This window comes from Rhineura floridana, chromosome 6 (genome assembly GCF_030035675.1).
Source record: "Rhineura floridana isolate rRhiFlo1 chromosome 6, rRhiFlo1.hap2, whole genome shotgun sequence".
Taxonomy (NCBI): Eukaryota; Metazoa; Chordata; class Lepidosauria; order Squamata; family Rhineuridae; genus Rhineura; species Rhineura floridana.
In genome coordinates, this window is record NC_084485.1 from 147,336,896 (window position 1) to 147,359,093 (window position 22,198).

A 22,198-nucleotide genomic window follows, 5' to 3' on the forward strand; every position below is an offset into this window, starting at 1 on the left:
GTTGAAAGTTATTTCAAATTGTGTTAAGGGCAAATGCATCACTGATGACAAGTCAGAATCTGGTCCAGACCCTCCGAGAAGATTTGACAAAAACAAAAGCTGAAAAGGAAGCCCTTCAAAAGGATTTAGAAATGAAAGTGGCTGACATCCAAGAGAAAGTTAAAACAATAACACAGGTCAAGAAAATTGGGCGTAGATACAAGACTCAGTATGAAGAGCTGAAAGCACAACATGACAAGGTAGGCTTTCACTTCTGATACTTAAAATTGAGCAGCACTACTTTATCAGTTTTTTAAGACTGCTAGTTATCAAGTTGAAACACAGAGTTACTCTTAACAAGAGTACATATTTTAACAATGCTGTCTGATATTCATGTCTGCATAAGAAAAAGTAAACACTGAAATTCAGTCTGGCTTAATTTTCAGTTACTAAAAAACCTATATAAATACTTGGAAACTAAAGCATTGTTTCACAGTGCTGCATGTTGGTAACATCTTTCTGACTCCTTTAAGAGCTTTCAGCCTGATGATTATTGCTCGGAGGCCCCATCTTCTTTTGCTACTATGCACGTGTTCCCCTTCTTCTCCTTCTGGTCACAGCTCACTGACAGTGGCCTGATAGTACTGATTCCCTAAGGCCAAGAGATAGCCTAGCACTTCCCTGCCCCCCAGTGAATATTCATCCTTCTGAATAGTTAGTTTGCATGGAGGACAGGGCCGGCTCCAGGAATGCCAGGGCTCTTGGGCATCAGCTTGCCCTGGCCCCCGGTGTGTGTGTGCACATGCATGCCCATGCACGCACATGCCCCCCATGCCCCCCACCTGTCTGCTGTCTTTTACCATTGCCCTTAACGAAGATGGCGGCCGAGGTTTCCTTAAGGGGATGACGTCTCCACTGCCATCTTTGTTGATGGCACGCGTGTGTGCTGTGCGTGCGCATCTCTGCCGTCAACTAAGATGGCGGCAGGGGCTTCAGTATCTTAAGGAAACCTCCAGGGCGGCTGAGGGGCCCTGTAGCTCCAGGGGCCATCGGGCCAGTGCCCCACCTGGCCACCCTTTAGAACCAGCCCTGATGGAGGGCTTTGTAATGCTTGATGCCCCTCTAAAAGGAGCAGAGACACTCCGTTTACTATGCTTTGGACTGTTGTGTTGCAGTTCACCTCCATAGCCTTAATGTGGGAGACTGTAAGAGTGCCACAAGGGGTCCACAGCATGCATAATACTGATACCATTCTGTAACACAAATGTTTACATTGCTGTCCAAAATTTTAGGTCATTGCAGAAGCATCAACTCAGTCTTTTGTAGAACAGCAAGAGCAACATGTTTCAGACAAGGAAATTCAAGAGATGAAGGAGGCTCTAAGCCAAGCTGAAACGAAGATAAAATCCTTGGAGGGGCAGATTGAAAACTTACAAAAGGTAAGAGAGACTTTTGTGAGGTCCATATATGCCTATAGTCAATGCCAAAATTGAATGAATGACGAAGCAGGATGTTGTGCTTGTATAGTGGGAGGACAAGTTCAAATCTCTAAATTTGGCCCAGTCATGCTCTTTCAGCTTAACCTGCCTCAAAGATAAAATAGGATATCCCCAGGTAGGCTGTCCTGAGCTGCTTGATATAAATGTAAGTAGTGGTGAAATGGTGCCTTAGAAGTTAGTTTATAAATGTCTTAGAATATATCTTACCACAGGAAGAAACTACCTTGACAAAATATTAATGATAAAATATTTTATCTTAAAAAAATATCTTACAACCCTTGAATTGTCTAGTCTCTTCATGTGAGAAACTCATACTATTGCACTAAAACCCCAGCTATTGAAAATAATTTTGTAAACTTAAAAATTCGATGTCTTGCTTTCTGTAGACTCTAGGTGAGAAGGACATTGAAGTGAAAAATCTTCAGGAACAGGTAACCCAGTTGCAGTTCGAAGCTTCCCACCTTCTTCAAGATTTACAGGAAAAAACAACACAGGAAGAGCAGCTCAGGCAACAGGTTGCTGAGAAGGAGGAGAAGACTAAGAAGACCCTTCTGGCTGCCAAACAGAGGATTGCACAATTAGCAGGTGATTTGCCTCACAATTACGTTCCGAAAGAGTGGCCATGTTTAGTCTATTAACAGTCACAAGGTTTTTTAGGATGCCATGAGGTTCCAACTCCTTGATGAACACACAGGCTTTCATAAGCAAGAGCCCACTTCATCAGATTGATGAATTGACTGTGAAAATTGGGGTAGGGGTAGGGTGCAGACACACACATGCAACATTATAACTAGGGATGTGAAGGCCCAGAAAAAAATTAATTTAAGGGGAAACCATGTGTGTGTGCAATTTTTTCCAGGCCTTCACATCTCTAATCATAGCTCACTTTTTGGTTGTTGTAAACATGGCTTAGCCTTATCCAGATGCTCAAGAGCTACATGTGGTGAGGGGATCTGGAATTGTGCCAGCACACAAGCCGATCTGATATCTGTGCATTGGACACTGCAGTCTTTCACAGTAGAAGGAGAACTGAAATCCCATCCTCACAGCAGGGCTAATAGGCCTGACAGAAGACTATGTTCTGAAAGAAGGAGAAGATAAAAGAGTCTGTGTCAGTTTACTCAGTAGGCCAGAGCTATTTGTAGGCTCTGCTCTCTTAGTAGAGACAGGACCAGAACTAGGAGGCACTCTTGTCCCAGAGACTGAAGATTCGAGTTGGCCCTCACCTCAGGGCTGGAACCCATTACAGGAGCACTTGTGATAAGTACCAGTATTCCTTTAACATAGGCATCTACATATAGTAATAATAAATGTATTCTGGTTGTCCGCCTCTCACCCGGAATGCAGACCCAAAGCGGATTACATAGATTTAAAAATACGAAGCATCCATAAACCATACGGAAATATAATAATAAAAAAGTATATATATAGAGCTCAACACATGTTGGCTGAGCCGTGCAAGCTATGTACTCCGATTTCTGTGGCGTTCTGATTGCATGGTTTGCAGCTGCACGTGTAGGCCCCTGTGCGTATACAATATCCAAGATACGGACACTGGATGAAAGGGGGGGGGTACAGTTTGATCCCAGTCCCCTCAGAATGTAGCCCTTGGGTATTTGCATGTGTTAAAAAGAAGTGTTGGTTATTATGGGACAGGGTTGGAGTGCATGGGAGGAGTTCTTCCTGAAAAATCTGTTTCCAGACTTAATGTCGAGTGCCTTGGTAAGCAGGTTCACAGTGATGAGACTTGCCTTTCTGTTATTTAATTCAGGTGTAAAAGAACAGTTGACAAAAGAAAATGAAGAATGGAAGCAAAAGACCAGTACGCTAGAAGAGCAGAAAACGGAGTTAGAAGTGCGGATGAGTGCACTTAAATCGCAGTATGAAGGCCGCATTTGCCGCCTAGAGAGAGAACTACGAGAGCAGCAAGAGAGGCATCATGAACAGCGAGACGAGCCAGCAGAATCTGCCAATAAGGTAGAGGCAGACAGTGTGTGCAGCTTTAGCCTTGTAGTTGGATATCAAATTCCCAGCTGCTAAAGCTGCTACTAGATTGGTTGTCACTGCTGAAAATCCTGTTGTATTTTTTCACCCTCCTGACATTGTATACCCCTCTCATTGAATGCATGCATTGTTTCAGAAGGCAGAATTCATCTTCTCAATTTGAATTGACTAAAACTGGCTTGAGCCCATGCTGTATCCTGCATTAAGATATGTATAAACAAGTAAAGTGCTGTCCTGCCTGCCTGCACTGATAAACCTGTAATAAAAACACAGACACATATATCCTGATAATAATTCAGTAGAATGCAAGACCTAAATGCTATTTCGTGCGTACACTTGTCCTGAAATTTCTTCTGCAGCTTACTGAAGTGTTTTATCCATTAGGCTCCGGAGCAGCAGAGACAGATTACCCTTAAATCAACCCCTGCTGCAGGTGACAGAGGAATGTGAGTTCTTGTTTTCTTTCTTTGTATGCCTGTTGATCCTTACTTTATAACCTTTTCCTTGTTCAGAGCAGAAACTCTGTCATAGTTTAGAAAAAAAATGCCCCCATTTTGTAATTACTGTCTCATCAAAGTAAAGGCACATAGCTAAAATAATTGACACCCCTCCCCCGGTGTGTGTGCCCAATCTGTTGTCTACAATTTCTTTTTTATCTAAAGACATCTCTTTGTACTAAGAAGCCAACATAAGGAAATATACTAAAGACAAATGAAACCCCCAATCTCAGTTCAGAATGGGGTTGTTCTTTCTGAACTTTTTCAAAGAATATACAGAGAAGGCTTGTGTTGTTTTTCTGAGAGTTCTCTGAAACCTCAGAGAATGAGCCTGTTCTGAATTATACTCTGCTCCTCCACCGCTGTCCCTGCAGCTGCTTGCCCTCATTCTCTAAGTAGTGGCACAGAAACCCTAACAAACTACAGTTCCCAGGGATTTTTGCTCTGAAAGCATCCGGTTGGTAAAGTTTTAGGCTTATCAAGAGACTGAAGAGCAGCCCACCTCTTTCCTGCTAAAAGGGAAGTTGGAATGAAGTAAACAGAGATAGCTCAAATTGGGACTGAATGTAGATACAAGCTGAGCCAAAGTTCAGGGGGATTTTGGCTCGCATCATAAAAACACTTATTTCCAAAAAGGCTGTGGTCCCTTTTCCTAAGCTGTGCAGATTACTCTTCAACTTGTTCTTCTATACCAGCTTTAATAAGGTTTTCCACCAGTTTCCCTGGGACTGAATTTGGACTGACAGATCTGTAATTTCCCAGATCTTCCTGGATTCCTTTTAAAAAATATTTAATGAAGGTGTTACCTGTCTTTACTACAGGTTTTTTTTATTTCCCAGTCTTAATCTTCTTATGTTCATGTCATTGAGGGCACCTCTGTTCTGGACATCCCTCTAGTAAAGACTGGTTGCATTATAGTTATTTTTATATTCTTAAAATAATATCTAACGTATACAATTTTGGCTTATTTCTAGTGCTAGTACTTCAGATCCACCAACAGCCAACATCAAACCCACTCCTGTTGTGTCGACTCCAAGCAAAGTGACAGCTGCTGCAATAGCTGGGAACAAATCGACTCCAAGGGCCAGTATCCGTCCAATGGTTACTCCTGCTACGGTAACAAATCCTACAACTACACCAACAGCCACAGTTATGCCAACAACACAGGTGGAAACTCAGGAAGGTAAGTTTTTGATCAAAGGGCACATCACATACGTCCAAATGCCAAATAGTAAATATTTATTTTAAAATGAATAAGTGATAATTTCTCGGACTATGTATGTCACAGCATCAAAACCAAACTGGTTGATCACCTGTTGCCCTCCTGTACTGTACCATATGATTAGTGAGGCCACTGATTTCTTAGAAGTAGGGAAACTTATATGACACTTGAGGTTGGGATTTGAGACCATGAAGACAAGAATGTCAAGTGCCTTAGTGTGGGCTGCACATGTTACCTATCCCTGGTGCTCAGGATATCCTTAAATCAAGGATTTTGTTTATCCTTGGTACTCGCATCTCTGTCACTTTCTAAAACTTCAGGTATAGTTGCAAAAATCAGTTTGAATGCAATTTTAAAGATTTGAAAGGATAAGAAAGTCAGGAAGAAAAAGGCGAAATTCCTATGTCTGTTTTTCTGCAGTTGGCCAGAACAATTAGAAAATAATAATGTTCGAGTAGGAGTGTAATAGGATTGCCATGTTTGTTAAGCGGTATGCAGATTAACTTCAGTGCAGGTAAAATATGCACGATTGGCTGGTTGGGCAGTTGTGATAAATTGCTCAAGGCTGGGATAGAAGGAAGGGTTAGTTTCTACTCTTGAGTTATATTTAGTGGGTTTGTCTTGATTAGACAGACAGATATCTCTGCTGTTTGGACAGTGGACCGCTTGTTGTGTGGGGGGGGTTCACAACACTTTATGTAAAGGGAGTGAGGGGGAATATCTTTCAGAGATGCATAGTGCCCTTTTTCTGGGTCATAGCTAAAGCTTTCTCGTTTTCAAAACTCTTGAACATTAATCATGTGAATGGAACTAGCTGTTATAACAACTTTGTTTCAGCTATGCAATCAGAAGGACCAGTTGAACACGTTCCAGTGTTTGGAAGCACAAGTGGGTCTGTGCGCTCAACAAGCCCCAATGTCCAGACATCTCTCTCTCAGCCCATCTTAACAGTTCAGCAGCAAACTCAAGCTACAGCTTTTGTGCAGCCCACTCAGCAGAGCCATCCTCAGGTAGAACCAGCCACGCAAGATCCCTCCCCAACAATTTTGGAGGTGGTACAGAGTTCACAAATAGAAAGACCTTCCACATCAACAGCAGTATTTGGCACAGGTTGGTTTAATTTCCTAAATTAAAACACTGAAGAGCATTATCTGGCCAGTTACAGTTCTGTAGACCTAGGAAAACGATTATATACATGTTAGTTTTTATTTAAATATATAATTTCAAATTAGAATTAAAAGAAGTAATTTTTAAGTGCCAACAGTGGTCTTCAAAGTGCTCCTTGTAAAAGAAATCCATAATAATTTCTTTCTTGGTTTATTAAGCAAGATGTGTTTTGAATTTAATTAGATTTTCTCCTTTAGTTTCAGCTACACCAAGTTCTTCTTTACCCAAACGCTTACGGGAGGAAGAAGATGATAGCACAGTTGAAAACTCAGAACAAATTCCTGAGGAAATGGTTGATATGCCTCTTGCAAAGAAAATAAGAAGTGTTCAAAGAGTTGGACCAGAGGTTTGTAAGAAAGAGAATCATACTAATAATTTAGTTGTGTTCCACCATGATTATCGCAGCTAGGCTTAACTTGATGATGATACAAACTGTCCCAGAAAGCTCTGAAGCATTTGGGGAGCAGGGTAGGTAAAGCCGGCAGTATCGCCCTATGTTAAATTTGATGGCAGGTTCTGTTGTCTAGATGTACACACAGTGATGCAAGTCGACAATGCCAGTGTTTGTTAGGGACTGTTCTGCTGGTATTTGACAGCAGGCTTCTTGTTTTTAGTGTGCAAACTTCCATGATATTTGCGTGATATTTATGAGTCATTACAGGCTGAAATAGAAGTGATGTTGTGCATATCATTTTGTTATGCAAATAGCAAATGCATAAGAAAGGCTGAGCAGCCTTAACAAATGAAGAAAAAGACAATGGGAGATGGAGAAGGGCAATTTTATCTCTTTCTCCCTGCCATGGGCTTGACAAAAATTGCCTCTCCAAAGCTGCTGTTTCCTTTTTCAAGACAAACTTGTATTGCCACCAGTGAAGGCTTCACTAGAAATCCTAATAAAACCTTAAGAGACAAGATTTTTGGTCGGCATCTTGACAGTGAGGAAGAGTTAAATTCCTCTTCCACAGCCATCCTCCATGGCGCAGAGTGGTAAGCGGCGGTAATGCAGCCGAAGCTCTGCTCACAACCGGAGTTCAATTCCAACGGAAGGCGGAAGTTGAATCTCCGGTAAAAGGGGTCGCGGTCCACTCAGCCTTCCATCCATCCTTGGTTGGTAAAATGAGTACCCGGCATATGCTGGGGGTTTAGTAAAGAAAGACCGGGGAAGGAACTGGCAATCCCACCCCATATATACGGTCTGCCTTGTAAACGTCGCAAGACGTCACCCTAAGAGTCAGAAACAACTCGCACTATAAGTGCGGGGACACCTTTACCTTTTTACCCGCACAGCCATGAAGCTTCAATGCCCTTTCCTACCTCTGCTATTTACATAACAAAAAACATGTATGTGAATTGCATTTGTGGAACTCACATCTACTTTGATCCACAGATCAAAGACCTGTCATACTTGGTGTCATCTCAAATGTAATTTTTTTCACTAAATTATGACAGATATTCAGCGGCCAGACATCAAATGTTGGGGGTAATCAAGCAGTTGCAGGTTGAGCAATCTACATGCCTGTCAAGCCAGGCCTTAGTGTAAATGTGAAACATGTTACATATGTGCAATAATGAACTGTAGACGAAAAGATGTGAAAATTTCTCTTCTTAACAACACATTGTTTTTTCTGTTCTCTTCATAGTTACATAAAATTAAAAGTTGACTTTAGAGTGAATCTTAGGATAAGGCTGAATAATTATGAGTTAGTTCTTGTAGAATAATTACTCAAGATATGCAACTATTTTTTTGCCTGTATACTGAAGAGACCCAAATAGAGCATTATGCTCATGGCATACATTGTAGGTGACCTCAACATTTCCCCATCATCTGTCGCTTAAATTAGTGTAATGAATTAACGTAATATTTCAGGAGGAAGTAACTGCAGAAGAGAGCACAGATGGAGAAATAGAAGCTCAAGCCTACAATCAGGATTCACAGGATTCCATTGGAGAAGTAAGCAAGTCTTCCTCTAACCAGAGGAACACTTCTGCATCTCATGCATATGTCATGGCAGGATTCAGCAAGGGGATGTTCATGGACTGGGGTGGGATTACCAAGTTTCCCTTCCTTTTACATTTTGTGACATTGCTCCAGAAGGTCCCTGACCTTCAGTGTTGGAGTGATCTGCTGCCAGAAGGGATAGCAAAAAAAAGTGTGTTGGACACACTTCTTCAGGCCCATCCAGTGCCTTTTATATTCAGTAGTAAAGGTCATTTCTGAGCAGTAGAGAGCACTTCTGTTTTTCTAATGGAAGATGCACCCCGCCGTAGTGATACTCAGTAGGAAAGTTTCCATAGAACTTAATTGTGAATGTAATGTGTCCCTACCTATCCAATCCTAATTATTGTGGGGTGCGGTCCTTTTCATTTTGGGGAGATTTGCAGTGCCACATTCTTTTTCCATTATTGGTTGAACCAACAGACCCATAGTTTCACCTGTGATATAAAAATACCCAAGAAACTTGAGGCTACTCATCATAGTAAAATTCTATTTTGTCTTCACTGTGTATTGTCTCAAGAGAAATTCAATGTCAGACATTCTGAAATGATGTGTAACATCTAGCTGTACTTCTGTAATAGCAGAAGTCATTGAAATGCTTCACATTCTGAACCATAAATGTTTTCATGTAACAATACATGCGGCATAATTTCCATTTAACTTAGTAGGATCCACAGACCTGCTGTGCTGTTTGTTGGAAAAGGAGTATGTTTTGTTTTAAAAGCAAGCGTGCAGGCAGACTTAAAGATGGTACAGATACTTGGTTAGTTTATTCAGAGAGCTTCATCCAATAGTGCATACTCTGTGTTCAAATGCCTAAAGGTGAGGTAACCTTTAACCTAATTCAAACAGGCTCTTACAGTTCAGGAAACAAGCATAGCTAAATAACAAGTAAGCACACTCTTGAGCAAGAAGCTAGAACAATGCATTTTCTGACCCAGCTTCTCCAAATATATCTTTGATCAGTGTAAAGTATTCTTGCTGCTTTTGCAAGAAACGGCAAGAGAGAAAACTTCTTATCCCCAGCTAAACTGAACTTTGATTAGGATGAAAGGATCCTGAGTACTGACAAACTCCTGTAAGCCTTGCTGATTGGCAGACTAGAAATTTTAGTTCAGAATCAAGAGGTCACGTAGGCTTTTAACATTATATGAATATACAGCAAATGGATATAAATCTATTTCATAGTCCTTCACTGCTCCCACACTCTGAGCTACAGCAAACCCTAGGCATAGCAGGGGACCTACAGTCTGCTGCTGTGCTTTCCCCAGAATCGTTGTTGGAGCTTCAATCGTTCCTGACAAGGTGTGCAGACCTGTGACATCCTTAATTGCTCCAGCCAGTTGCAGCAACAGACGGAACACAGCCATAGCACCTTGCATATTCCTGGCTGCAGTATATCTCAGGTTTGCTGGGCTTCAGCTGCCTGTACAGGAATATATCATCGGAGACTTTTCTACATAATTGTTTTTCTCCTGTGCATGGGAAGATGATCTCAGGTGAGTAGCTAGATCCACCTAGCGGCTGATGGCAGAAAGAGTACAGTTCAATTTTGCAGGGACTTCCTACTTTCCGTGGCTACTTGCTGCAGTTCTCTTTCTGCCTTCACCAAAGATGGTTGATTCTGCCCTCTGCTTGGCTTTGGTTCAGGCCTGTATTCCTTCATTGTGTCCCTTCCTAGTATGTTCGTTTCTTTCCCTATCTGGCACTAGTGTTTTTCTTTCCCGTTTGTGTTGGGGTGTTTTGTTTTTTTTAAAAAAAGTCCGTTTCCCCCCGCTCCCCCGCCAGGAGGAAACCACAGCATTTTCAGCTGCTTGCAAAGGGCAGCTATGTTACTTACCTCGGGCCCTTTCGTATCTCACCAGTCTTCACCAACCTCTGCGTTAGCGGCCTCACTTTTTCTGCCTCTCCAGACTCAGCTGCCTCAATTAAGCCCCTGTGGCTTTAGCGTCCTCAGCACTGCGCTGACCTCAGCGTTAGCTGGCTCACTGTTTCAGCTTCTCCAGGTACAGCAGCCTCAAATTAAGCCCCAGTAGCCTTGGTGTTAAGGGCCTCAGCATCACATCACTGCCAGGCGCTGCAGCCCCTTCCCCCACCCGCCGCCACTCATACCACCTACCACCAGCAGCTGCTGATCCCAGCAAGCTCAGAAGAGCCGTCTGGAACTGCCATCCGCCATCTTTGCTGCCTGCCCCCGTAAGCCCCGCAGCGTCAGTTGTTTCCAATGGGAAAGGCAACCGAAAAATCAAGCTGCTCCCGCTTCTGCCAAGGCCCATCCTAACATCTGCACCACTACCACCTGCCCCAGTCTGCGAAACGGCAGAGGCAGCCATGAGGGTGAATTCAGTGACAGGCAGTGATAGCTCGCCCCTCCACCAGTAGGCAGAAGGTTGCTGAGGCACATTTATTAGTGGGCAGGGTGGCTTCACAGGATTCAACCTCAGCAAGGAATAGGCAGGAGTGCAGCAGTTTGGATGATGATGGCGATGAGGGTGGGGCTGCATTGGAAGATTCTTGCAGCTCCATCTGTAGATCACAAAGAGACCAGGAACCTCTGCCTAAGGAGGAAGGGGGACAACCTATGTCCTTAAATTGTATTTTTTCCACAGGATCTTCCCCATAGGTTTTTTTCAGGATTTCAAGAAGCCCCCACGGGGAGGGCTACCCAAAACCAGCCTTCTTGTTATGCTCAGCCACTGCAGTTGCAGTTTTCAGCTCAGATGCTATAACAGTTGAAAGAACAACTGAGGGAATCTCTTTTAGAAGACCTAGCCAGAGACCTGACTTCCTCTTCTTCAGTTCCCACGCAACATCTTCAAGAGGACACTGGTGTGGCAGGAGCATCTGCCCAAGCTCCCCTAAGGGCACAACAGACTCAATCTTCCACTCTATCTTGCTCATCTTCAAGCACACAACCCCCACCTACCCGCACATCACCCACCCCACTGCTCATGGTAGACCGCTCATTCGTTGGAAGATCGGGGTAGATCCAGACAGTGAGTTAATCATTCTGGATGAAGAGGGGTGGAGTGGAGACTTGGAATCTGAAGAGATTAGTACCAACTGAATTTTCCAAGAGGCTCACTTTCTTCCCCTTTTGTGCAAGGCGATGGAAGCACTGAGTTTGAATTCTTCGGATCTTCTAGTTCCCTCAGATTCTAGAGTATCAGCAGTGTGTCCAGATCCAAAACCCAAGTCAAGGGTAGTTAAACTTCCGTCATTACCGCCTAAGGTGATCTAATCCAGGTTTGATGTTCCCTTGCAACTTAAGAAGTCGGGACCTGCAGCTAACAAATGTTACATGCTGGAGCAACAGATCATGGATCAGCTAAAAGTTCCTCTAGCAGACGCCCCTATTGTGAATTTACTAAATCAGTCCTTGAACCCAAAGGACTCGGATGCCCATCTTAAGGACCCTACGGAATGCAAAATGGATTAGGACCTCAGAAGAATCCATGAGGCTAGTGCATTATCAATCCCGGTGGTGTCAGCTGCTTCGGTGTTGGCATGGGCTTCCCTTCTCTGTTTGGAAGACTTGCTGGATGGCCCGCAGCAGGACCCAGTGAGAGTTGATACTCAAAGTTGCCTGGGTGCTAATCTTCATGGCAGATGCATCTATGGATGCTATGCAGTTCTCTGCAAGGTCTTTGGCAGCTCATGATTTTACCAGAAGGACCCTTTGGTTGCGCCAGTGGGAGGCTGACCCTATAGCTCACTCTAATTTGGCCTTGGAATCCTACGTAGGGGGTAAACTGTTTGGAGACACCGCCCTGGCAGGAGTCCTGGAATCGAAAGAAAAGAAGTCAAGAAGAGGGGATCCTTTTGGAGATCCTTTCACCCTTTCGGAGCTCCAGACAATCTGGGAGAGCAAATGATGGCCACCGGCCATCCCTTCTGGAATAGACAACGCAACCAGGTCAGGGGCCAGCAGCAGTTCTCTAACAAGTTTGGGTTTGGAGCCCAGGCGGGAGGCAATAAACACCAGTTCTGATACCAGCACCACTTAGGTGGGAGGTTGCCTCCTGCGGTTTGCTCATCAGTGGAGGGAGATATTGGATCGATGGGTCCTGCATATCATACAGCATGGACTTCATCTGGGATTCACATCCCCACCACTTCTGAGGTTTGTACCATCCCCCGTATCGACATCTCCAGACAAAAGGGCAAGGATTCAACAAGCAATCTCTCACCTGTTGCAAATTGCAGCTATAGAACCAGTTCCTCCAGGGGACAGATTTTTGGGAAACTACTCACTATTCTTTACAGTCACAAAGAAAGACGGTTCGTTCAGAGCGGTATTTGACCTGAAGACTCTGAACAAGTATGTCACCGCAGATTTCGCATGGACAACTTGATGGCAATCATGGACTCACTGAGATAGAGAAACTTCCTTGCCTCAATTGATTTAAAGGAGGCTTATCTACATGTACCTATATTTCAGCCCCACAGACGCTACCTCAGGTTTGTGGGTGGAGAAAGACAACTTCCAGTACAGGGCCATGCCATTCAGGCTGTCTTCTGCCCCCAGGGTATTCACAAAGATTGTGGTTGCCTTGGCGGCACACCTCAGGATGCAGGGGGTTCATGTGTATTCCTATCTGGATGAGTTTTTAAATTTGGTCCCCATCGCTACAGAAGTCTTGGGAAGATCTGCATGTCACCCTAGCCTGTCTGAAAGACCACGGCTTTCTAATCAACCACACCAGGAGTCAGTTGTTTCTGTCCCATTGCATCATTCATCTCAGGGCCACAATATACTCGAAATGAGGAATTACAGTGTTGGCATAGGACAGAATAAACAAGATACGCTGTGTGCAATCCTTCTGGTGTTAAGGCATTTCGTGGGATCAAGACAGTTGGAGGCGGTGCTCATCAGAACAGACAACGTAACCACCAAAGCACACATGAACCATCAGGGTGGCACATGCTCGGTTCAGTTCTAACAGGAAGCCTCATACCTGTTCCAATTGGCGGAGATTCATCTGGACTCACTCCAGGCAGAGTACCTGAGAGGGGAGGGCAATGAACCAGCAGACTGGTTGAGTCAGGAGCAAGTCCATCAAGGATAATGAAAGCTTCACCTGATGGCTTTTCAGGAGATTTCGGCTTGCTTCGGGACAGTCAAAGTGGACCTGTTCGCCACTTAACTCAGTTGCCAGGTGAAAAGATTCTTCACCAGATATGCAACTCCAATGGCGGAAGGAACAGATGCTCTAACGTCCCCGTGGCCTCCAGGTCAGTTGTATGCCTTTCCTCCAGTTACAATCGTCCCCAGGCTAATCCAGAAGATCCAAGCCGAGAGGGCAACAGTTCTACTGGTAGCCCTGTTTTGGCCAAGGAGACCCTGGTTCATGGAACTCCTCAAATTATCAGTCGATCCTCCTTAGAAGATACCCCTCAGGAAAGATGTGCTATCGCAAGGGCAACTATACCACCCAGATCCAGGGTGGCCGGCTCTTCAAGTTTGGAAGTTGAGAGGCGACGTTTGCTAAGGAAGGGCATTCTGCCTCCAGTGGTGGAGACCGTGATGGCATCTCGACGTCCATCCACCATTTAGATATACAAGGGTACATGGAAGGCCTTATCTGTTTGGTCACAGAAGAAGATACTTCCTAGGAAGGTGGGCATCAATGAAGCCGTGTCTTTCCTACAAGATGGTTTATCCTTGGGGCTCAGACCTAACACCTTGAGGCATCAGGCTTCAGCTCTGTCCGCAATTCTGTCTAGATCCCCAGAGAATCCACTGGGATCCTATCCCTTCATTAAGCATTTTCTATGTGCACTGCCTACACAGCACTGCTATCCAACTTGGGACCTGCACAAAGTGTTAACTACCCTTCAAAAAACACCTTTTAAACCACTTAGTAAAGTTTTTCTTTGTCTATTGTCCTTTAATGTTTTGTTCCTTGTGGCCATTACTTCAGCCCAAAGAGTGTCTGAGTTGAATGCTTTGTCCGTCGATAAACGTTACTGTGTTTTTCATAAGGATAGGGTCGTTCTCTGCACTGTCCCTTCATTTTGTCCTAAAGTGTTGTCTAACTTTCACAGTCAGCAAGAGCTTGCGCAACCTTCTTTCTGTCCTTCCCCAGTTCATCCCACAGAGAAGGCTTGGCACTCACTGGATGTGCGAAGAGCCCTAAAACTATATATTTCCAAAACAAAATGTTTCTACCAAACAGCCTGTTTGTGTCTTTTCACCCAGCTTCTTTAGGGAAGGTTTCCACCTCAATGCTAGCCAGATGGATTAAAGCATGTATCACCTTGGCATACACTTTCCTGAGGTTGGTTTGACTGGCCAAGATAATAGCCCATTCTACCAGGGTGGCAGCCACAGCAGCCGTATTTTCCTGCAGTGCTTCTCTTCGGGAGATCTGCAGGGTGGCTACATGGGCTAGTCCTAACACGTTTATCAAGCATTACAAAATAAATACTTATGCATCCACTGAGGCTGCCTCTCAGAACACTAAGGTCCTACAGCCCAGCTAATTTTCCACCCTAAGTGGGTCAACTTCGGTATGTCCCACTTGAGATCATCTTTCCACACACAAGAGAAGAGATATTTGGTCTTACCATGAAACAGTCTTCTCTGTGCATGTCAAAGATGATCTCAGGGCCACTCCCTAGGGGGGTGCTGGTCTGCCATCACTGCTTCAGTGTTTTCCCTTTAGCAGAGAATGTGTGATTGCTGTCTGTTTTCCTTCAGATCTTTGTTGTTGCTGTTATGTCATTTACTTGTCTTGTTGGCTTGTCATCAAAGAACTGTAGCAAGTAGCCATGGAGATCAGGAAGTCCCTGCAAAATTGAACAGCGCTCTTTCTGCCTTCAACTGCTAGATGGAACTAGCTACCCACCTGAGATCATCTTTGACATGCACAGAGGACCGTTTCACGGTAAGACCAACCCAAAATACCTGTTGGTGTTTTCTTGGCTTAATCCATTAGTGTTTTTATCTTTCTCTTGACTTAAAGGGTGTAACGCAAGGGGAATATACTCCCATGGAAGATAGTGAGGAAACCTCTCAGTCCCTCCCTATAGATCTTCAATCAGATCAGCAGAATACTGCATCATCCCAGGATGGCCAGGGCAAGAGAGATGACGTCATTGTCATTGACAGTGATGATGAAGAGGATGAGGATGAGGAAAATGATGGGGAAGCAGAAGTATGTATACTTGTTTTTTCTAAAACAAAAAAAGGCATTTCTACACTGAATAAGTTACTACTTGTTTAATGCACATAGGTTCCTTGGGTTTACAGTCTGAGGCTTTTCTTATCTGTACGCACTCAGCATTTAATACTAGTTGTGGGTTTTTTGCATTTACTCTCTAAGTGTCTTGCTCATCTTAGATCAACAAACAAATCTTTTACGTTTCTGAGACCACTAAGACAGTTCATCTTCAACCCTAGCTTTCATGATGCACACCAAGAAAAGTATGGTTGTGTATCTATAGATAATATTCAGCATTTTACTAAGTATTAAGCATTTAATACCTGATTGGGACATAGTTTCGAAATAATTTAGATCTTGATTGATATCAGTACGTAAGAGTCAGAGTTTTACAGCTGTGTAGGTTGAGTGAGTTATGGCTGCTGCATTGTTGATGCCATAATTAAAATGTGTGAATTTGACTGAGACACTTCAAGATTTTGTACACACACACATACCCAACCACCCAATCATATTTATTCATCATGCCCCCTCCCACTTTTCACACAAAAAGCAAATTGGCAATCCAGGTATCAGTGGATGAATGAATGTTTTTTTTAATGCAACTGTTTAGAATGTTTTTACAATTTTGTTGTTGTTAAATTGCTTTATTTGCTGCCTAGGACTCCTTCGGGAGGAAGAGTGCGATATACATTTAATAATAATAATAATCGTTTCACCCAGGCAACCATTTTTGCAGTTTTTATTATTATTTGCAGTAAATCTTACAAATCTCAAAGAAGATTCTAAGCAAAATCAAAATTGGTCTGTCTGATCCCCATGCTTTTCTGAAATAATCATGGTTTCTTAGGAATATGAAGATGAGGAGGAAGATGACGACGACGATGATGATGAAGACACAGGAATGGGAGATGAAGGTGAAGATAGCAATGAAGGCACTGGGAGTGTTGATGGTAACGATGGATACGAAGCAGATGATGCTGAGGTAAAAACAGACTTAAGTTATGTTTGGTGATAACTGAATCTATTGGTTTTCTGTTATGAAGACAGTTTGGGGTTTTTTAATTAAAAATGTATAAAACTAAAAATGATTATAAAGCCTTCCTTGGTGGATAAGTACATCTGGTTTGATCCCGAGGAGAAAATATTCCTCAAAGTGAGTGGAAGATTAGAGTTATTCATGTGAACTGGAATGTAGATTGTATCTAGCCAGTTGGTTTAAAGCACAGCAGATAGTTTGTGAGGTTAAAAAGGATTTTAAAGTCTTAGAAGAAATAATAACAAAGTTGTCAGATCTTCTGTTTGCCTGTTTTAGGGGGCTGATGGAATGGATCCCAGTACAGAAACTGAAGAGAGCGTTGCTGGAGGTGAAAGCAGCCAGAGAGCAGCTGACTCTCAGAATTGTGGTATAGCTAATTTTGCAGTTTTGCTACATGTTCTTTTTGGGGGGGGGGCGAGCAGGAGGAAAGGAAACAATATGTCCTGTTTTAATTCTACTCTGACCAAAAAAAACTTTTTCGCAGTTTTTGTTCTGCTGATAATGTATTGAAATGAAGTTCATTGCAGAGAACTGATGAGTAGGAATTAACAGGGCTGGAAATTGTTGGCTTTGGATTTTAGGGTTACAAATAGCCGTGTCTAAATGTAGATTTCTTTATCGTAAGGTGAAGGGAGCACAGGTGCAGCAGAGTCTACATTCTCTCAGGAAAGCCCAAGGGAACAGCAGCCAACATCTGCTTCAGAGAGACAGGTGCCACGTCCACCTCGGCCCCACCCATTGCCTCCACGACTGACTATTCACGCTATTCCTGCTCCACCACAGGAGCTGGGACCACCAGTACAGGTGTGGAAACCACTTTGAAAGCGGCCTTTAAAAGTTTTTAATCCTGTGCATTTGTTAAATTGCTCTTAGGTGACTCCTTTTCAACTGGAATATAAGTATCTGTGGCAATTCTGAATTGCAATACCTGGATAAGTTTGGTTTTGTCCTTAAATCAGTGGGTAGTTTTGTACAGGAAGAGCACCGCAAGTGTTCAGGAATGTAGTGGTAGGTGTGTGTTTTGACATTATATACACCACCTAGCACAGCGCATTGCAGTTGCTACAGCAAGCAAAAAAACCATTAAGTAGTTCACCAAGACCATTGACATTTTTCAAGTGGTCCATGGGGGAAAAGGTTTGGTAACCACTGGTTTAGATTTATTTTTAATTGTGGTTTGCTGCTGCTCGACACCTTGTTTGCCAACTTGACTCCTTTGGGAGGAAGAGTGGAAGAGTAGTCCATTCAGTGATTCTGTCCACTAGGAGGCAGGTTCTTTGAAGAGATTATGCAGAGGGTTCTACCAGGATGCTCTTTCTGCTCCCTGTTAAGGACACAACTTTCTCCTGCATTCATTCAGTTTCCCTTATCTGTGAAACTTTCAGTGTTTTGGGTCTTTAACTAGATTGAAAGTGGTTAAGTAGGGGGACCCCCCCCCCCAATAAAACATGCTTTCTGTGGCAGGTAAGAACAAGACAGTCAAGAAACCTCATAGCATCTTCTTCAAAGTAGCAAGAGCAAACCTCATGTGGTACTAAATTTCTAACTAGCATTTTTAAAATTGATGTTAATACTTGTTCAAGACAATTGGTTATATTAAGTGGACAATCATAACTGTTCAGGATTGTTGCTATTAATAAAAGCATTTGTTGGAAAAGGAGAGCAGGTAACTTCTGCTGCTATTGCTGCAGTTTAGCCCTGAAGATATTGCCATTGCTGGCTCAGATTGAGGGAGTATCTCTGCCCCACCCTAACTGAAGCCACACTACGTGGCTAGAGCCCAGTGGGCTGTACCAAAATTCATCTGCACACACAGTTGTAGTCACATGCTCAGGAGTCCCAGTTTCTCCTTCCAAATGCATCTGTATTTCTAGGAGAAAGAGGGTCTTTAGGAATGAAAGGGAAAATAAAACATGCCGCTTTCCATGGACTATGGTGACAAACAGTTCTGTTCTGCCACTCCTGTTTATTTTTATATACATAGTGCCTTCAGTATGCTCAATTTAAGGGGGTTGTCACAGGATTTTTAAGGAGCCAGTTGTGAAAGGACTTGGGATGGATTTGATCAGTTGGCCTGAGCTTCTCCACTTACATGTGTGTTAAAGCATTTAAAATTGTCTTTAACATATAGAGAATCCAGATGACACGGAGGCAGTCTGTAGGTCGTGGACTTCAGCTAACCCCTGGCATAGGTGGCATGGTAAGCAGTACTGTTTCTAAACATTCTATTTTGGTTGTGAATCTGTTGACGCTTCAGTGCATTAAGATTGTGTTGTGGGCACTTTGCTTTATTGCCAGGAGCATTGTAGAGGGAAATGTGTAGTTGTTCTGTAGCCTTTTATTCCGAACAGAGCAGGTGTGCCCATTATTCAAATTAATAATCCCATTTTTCCTTGTATTGGTATGACTAAAAAAATCAATGAGGAATTCAGCAAATGCCCCAAAGCAAATGCTGGAAACGGGATGTGTGTTTGTACAATAGAGAGGATGATAATAGAGAAACGTAAGCCAAGCCTTATGCCTTCCCTTGGGAAGAGTGTCCTTGAAAGTGCTTTCCATCTAAGTTCTTTGTTTCTGATATAGCTCTAAATATGGAATGGGCAAATATATAAATATAATTTTTATTCCATTGAGCAAGTTACTATAGGTGATAGTTGTTATTAAAATGTGTAACAATTGGAATAGCCATCGTGCTGATTTGTCATTTTAATGTTCTCTATAGCAGCAACACTTTTTTGATGATGAGGACAGGACTGTTCCAAGCACCCCAACATTGGTGGTACCTCATCGTACAGATGGTTTTGCAGAAGCAATTCAGTAAGTAGATTTTGAGCTGTGACACTGAAGGATTGCATCTTCAATGGTGCAGCAATACTAAGCCCATGTAATGAAATTAAAAGAACAACAATTTCCAGACTGTAGTCTCCAACTATCTTTTACAAGTCACTAAAACAGTTCAAAATAAAAGGCTAGGAGCCTGAAGCCTATAGGAGGTCAGGTAGTCTGTCTTTCTCTCTCCAACAGAATATCTTGTATCAAAAGCGTTCTTCCTCAAAATATCCATAGGCAACTTTCCTCCGTTTGCAAACTGTTTTCACAGCAAATATTTAACCTCTGTGCAGTTTTGAAATAACTGCTGTATGAATTCACCTCAGTGGATAAAAATATCCTTCAAGTATTTTAAAATTCTAGGCATCTCTCCTCTCTTTTGCAGAATATGCAGACTTGGTTTCTTCAGTCAGCATATGTTAACCTTCCCCTATGGGGGGGATCCATATACAATAGGCTTTTAGTTCCAGCCAGTCATTGGTATGCAGCTACATTGTTTGTTCATTTTCTTCCCCAGCTGTCATACTGATGAGAAATTACTAGTGACTTATAAACTGACTACAACCCTTCTTCTAGCTCCCCTCAGGTGGCTGGAGTTCCTAGGTTCCGGTTTGGACCTCCTGAAGATATGCCACAAACCTCCGGCCAGTCAGATCTTGGCCAACTTGCATCACAAGGAGGTACAAATACTCAGCCATGTCTTTCTGTTTTTATATTCAGTGGGGTTTTCAAAACAAAAGTAATTGGAAACAGCTCAAATAGGATGACTTCCTGATGCTGTTCCAGGCAAAATAGTGTTTGGCCTCTCTTAAAAACAAAACGATTGTTTTTATCAAAAATAAAATAAAAATTATAAAGTTTCAAAAATGCTACTTCACTTGGTGTATTTTGATTAGTATATTGGACTGAATGCATTAAAGAGATACCAGTCTACCATATTGCTGATTTTTCCCTTAGCAAAATCAAATAGGTTAGATTAGTTTCATCTTGCGTTCCCTATTCTTTTAAATCCAGTTTCAGTTAAAGGGCCATATAAATCTTTCCATTAATGTACTGATAGGATAGAATTTAACTTTTGTAAGTAACTCTTGACTATTTTACTACTACATTCCTTTATATAACCATTAAGAAAAATATTGAGGAATAAAAGGTAATTTTTTGGCATCCTACATAGGGGTTGTATTTGAAACTGTACTGAAGGTGCAAAGAACTAGTTGTGAGGTTCCTAGCCAGTACCATATAAAAATCAAACTGGTTTGGAGAATTCATTGCTTTGGCAGCTAGATATTCTGCTCCTGAAGCTCTCTCAAATTAACTTCTCCCAAAATTGCTTGTAGGGTTAGGAATGTATGAAACACCACTTTTCCTTGCCCACGAAGAAGAATCAGGAGGTCGTAGTGTCCCAACAACTCCACTGCAGGTTGCAGCACCTGGTGAGTTTTGGAAATTCCCCTAATATCTCAGTTTTATAGTTTGAGCTTGTAATAATTGTTTCTCTGGGTACCCCCTTGTTGAGATGTGTTCCCAGAAATGCATCTGTATCGGAAAACTGATAAAAAAATTAAACTGTAGCTGTTTATTTGAGAAATCTAAATAGGTACTCTTGCAACTTCTCCAAAGAGTGACTTACATGCAGTACTCAGGGCCAGCAATCTTTAGCAAGAAATCAGTTATAAGCAGAGAAGCAAAGAATTCATATTGCAGCAGTCACAATGTAAAGCAGGGATAGCCAGTGTCATGTCCCCCCAGGTGTTGGATTCTCACTTGTGTCCACTAGCATGCCCAGTGGTCAGGGATCTTGGGAATTGTACATCTGGAGAACATCATATTGCCTACACCAGATGTAAAGTATGTCAAACAGTCTTGAATGAGAAGTCCTTCCTTACCCCCTTAGCACTAGGGTAATTTTTTTGAAAACAAACACAATTTGTGGTAACTGAGAAGAATCTGGAAATGTGCTGACAGTTTATGACCACATGCTTGGATGCAAGGACAACATCTTGAGAAATTTCCAAGGATCAAAACCTCCAGTCTTTTCTGAGACTCTTGTCTCTCCCCACCTCCCGATATCTTTCTCTCATATTATTTGTTTCTGTACATTATCCCATAAATCCCCCCAGTGCATAAAGTTCTGCGAAGCCACATGTGCAACACCCAAAACCAAACAGCCCTCCAGCCATGTGCTGTGGCTTAACAGATGCTTCACAGCCACCCTATGTTCTCAGTCATCAAGAAGGCAGTAAAAACAGGCCCTCAGCAGGCGTCCATGCATGACAGACTGTTGGCAGGCTTTGTTGTAAGTTGTTCAGGCCTGTAAAAACCTGAAGTGTACTAGTTTTGAAACACAGCATGTAATTTAATGTATGCGTCTGTGTAAATGCATATTTAATTCATTTCAAAGCAACTGTTTATTTCCCATGTTCAAAATCTTGGGATTCCTGCTTGTAGGGTGGGCATTAGGGGGTTATCATAGAATTCTTACATGGTTATAGCTTATTCTCTGCTTTTGCTATTCTTTGTTTCAAGTGTCTGTGTTTACGGAAAGTTCCACTGCTGATGCTTCAGAACATGCTTCCCAGTCAGTCCCAATGGTTACAACATCCACTGGTAACTTATCAACTACTTCAGAATCTGGAACAGGTGATGATGGTGATGAAGTTTTTGTAGAGGCAGAGTCAGAAGGGTAAGCTCAGCCATTCAATTAGTTAAGACTAGACCCCGCATAGTCACGTCTGGCTTTTATATAATCTTATTAAAATGGCTTTGTTCAGATCCATCCGTTGTCTTTCAAAGGGTTGTA

At 42.7% G+C, this 22,198-nt stretch overlaps 1 protein-coding gene across 4 annotated transcripts in view; it reads left to right on the forward strand.

Annotated features, from left to right (window-relative positions):
* Positions 1-22,198, forward strand: part of TPR (translocated promoter region, nuclear basket protein) — a 75,676-nt gene that overhangs the window by 49,624 nt on the left and 3,854 nt on the right. For 2 of the 4 annotated variants that reach the window (XM_061634022.1, XM_061634021.1), the window contains exons 30-47: positions 29-239; positions 1,272-1,418; positions 1,865-2,063; positions 3,250-3,455; positions 3,867-3,928; positions 4,954-5,162; positions 6,039-6,311; positions 6,566-6,714; positions 8,236-8,319; positions 15,333-15,524; positions 16,381-16,515; positions 16,846-16,936; positions 17,195-17,373; positions 18,701-18,769; positions 19,292-19,386; positions 19,975-20,078; positions 20,736-20,831; positions 21,925-22,081. In XM_061634022.1, the coding sequence (XP_061490006.1) occupies positions 29-239; positions 1,272-1,418; positions 1,865-2,063; positions 3,250-3,455; positions 3,867-3,928; positions 4,954-5,162; positions 6,039-6,311; positions 6,566-6,714; positions 8,236-8,319; positions 15,333-15,524; positions 16,381-16,515; positions 16,846-16,936; positions 17,195-17,373; positions 18,701-18,769; positions 19,292-19,386; positions 19,975-20,078; positions 20,736-20,831; positions 21,925-22,081 (2,658 nt within the window). The remainder of the gene's footprint in view (positions 1-28; positions 240-1,271; positions 1,419-1,864; positions 2,064-3,249; positions 3,456-3,866; positions 3,929-4,953; positions 5,163-6,038; positions 6,312-6,565; positions 6,715-8,235; positions 8,320-15,332; positions 15,525-16,380; positions 16,516-16,845; positions 16,937-17,194; positions 17,374-18,700; positions 18,770-19,291; positions 19,387-19,974; positions 20,079-20,735; positions 20,832-21,924; positions 22,082-22,198) is intronic. The other 2 variants (XM_061634023.1, XM_061634024.1) reach the window with 2 other exon arrangements.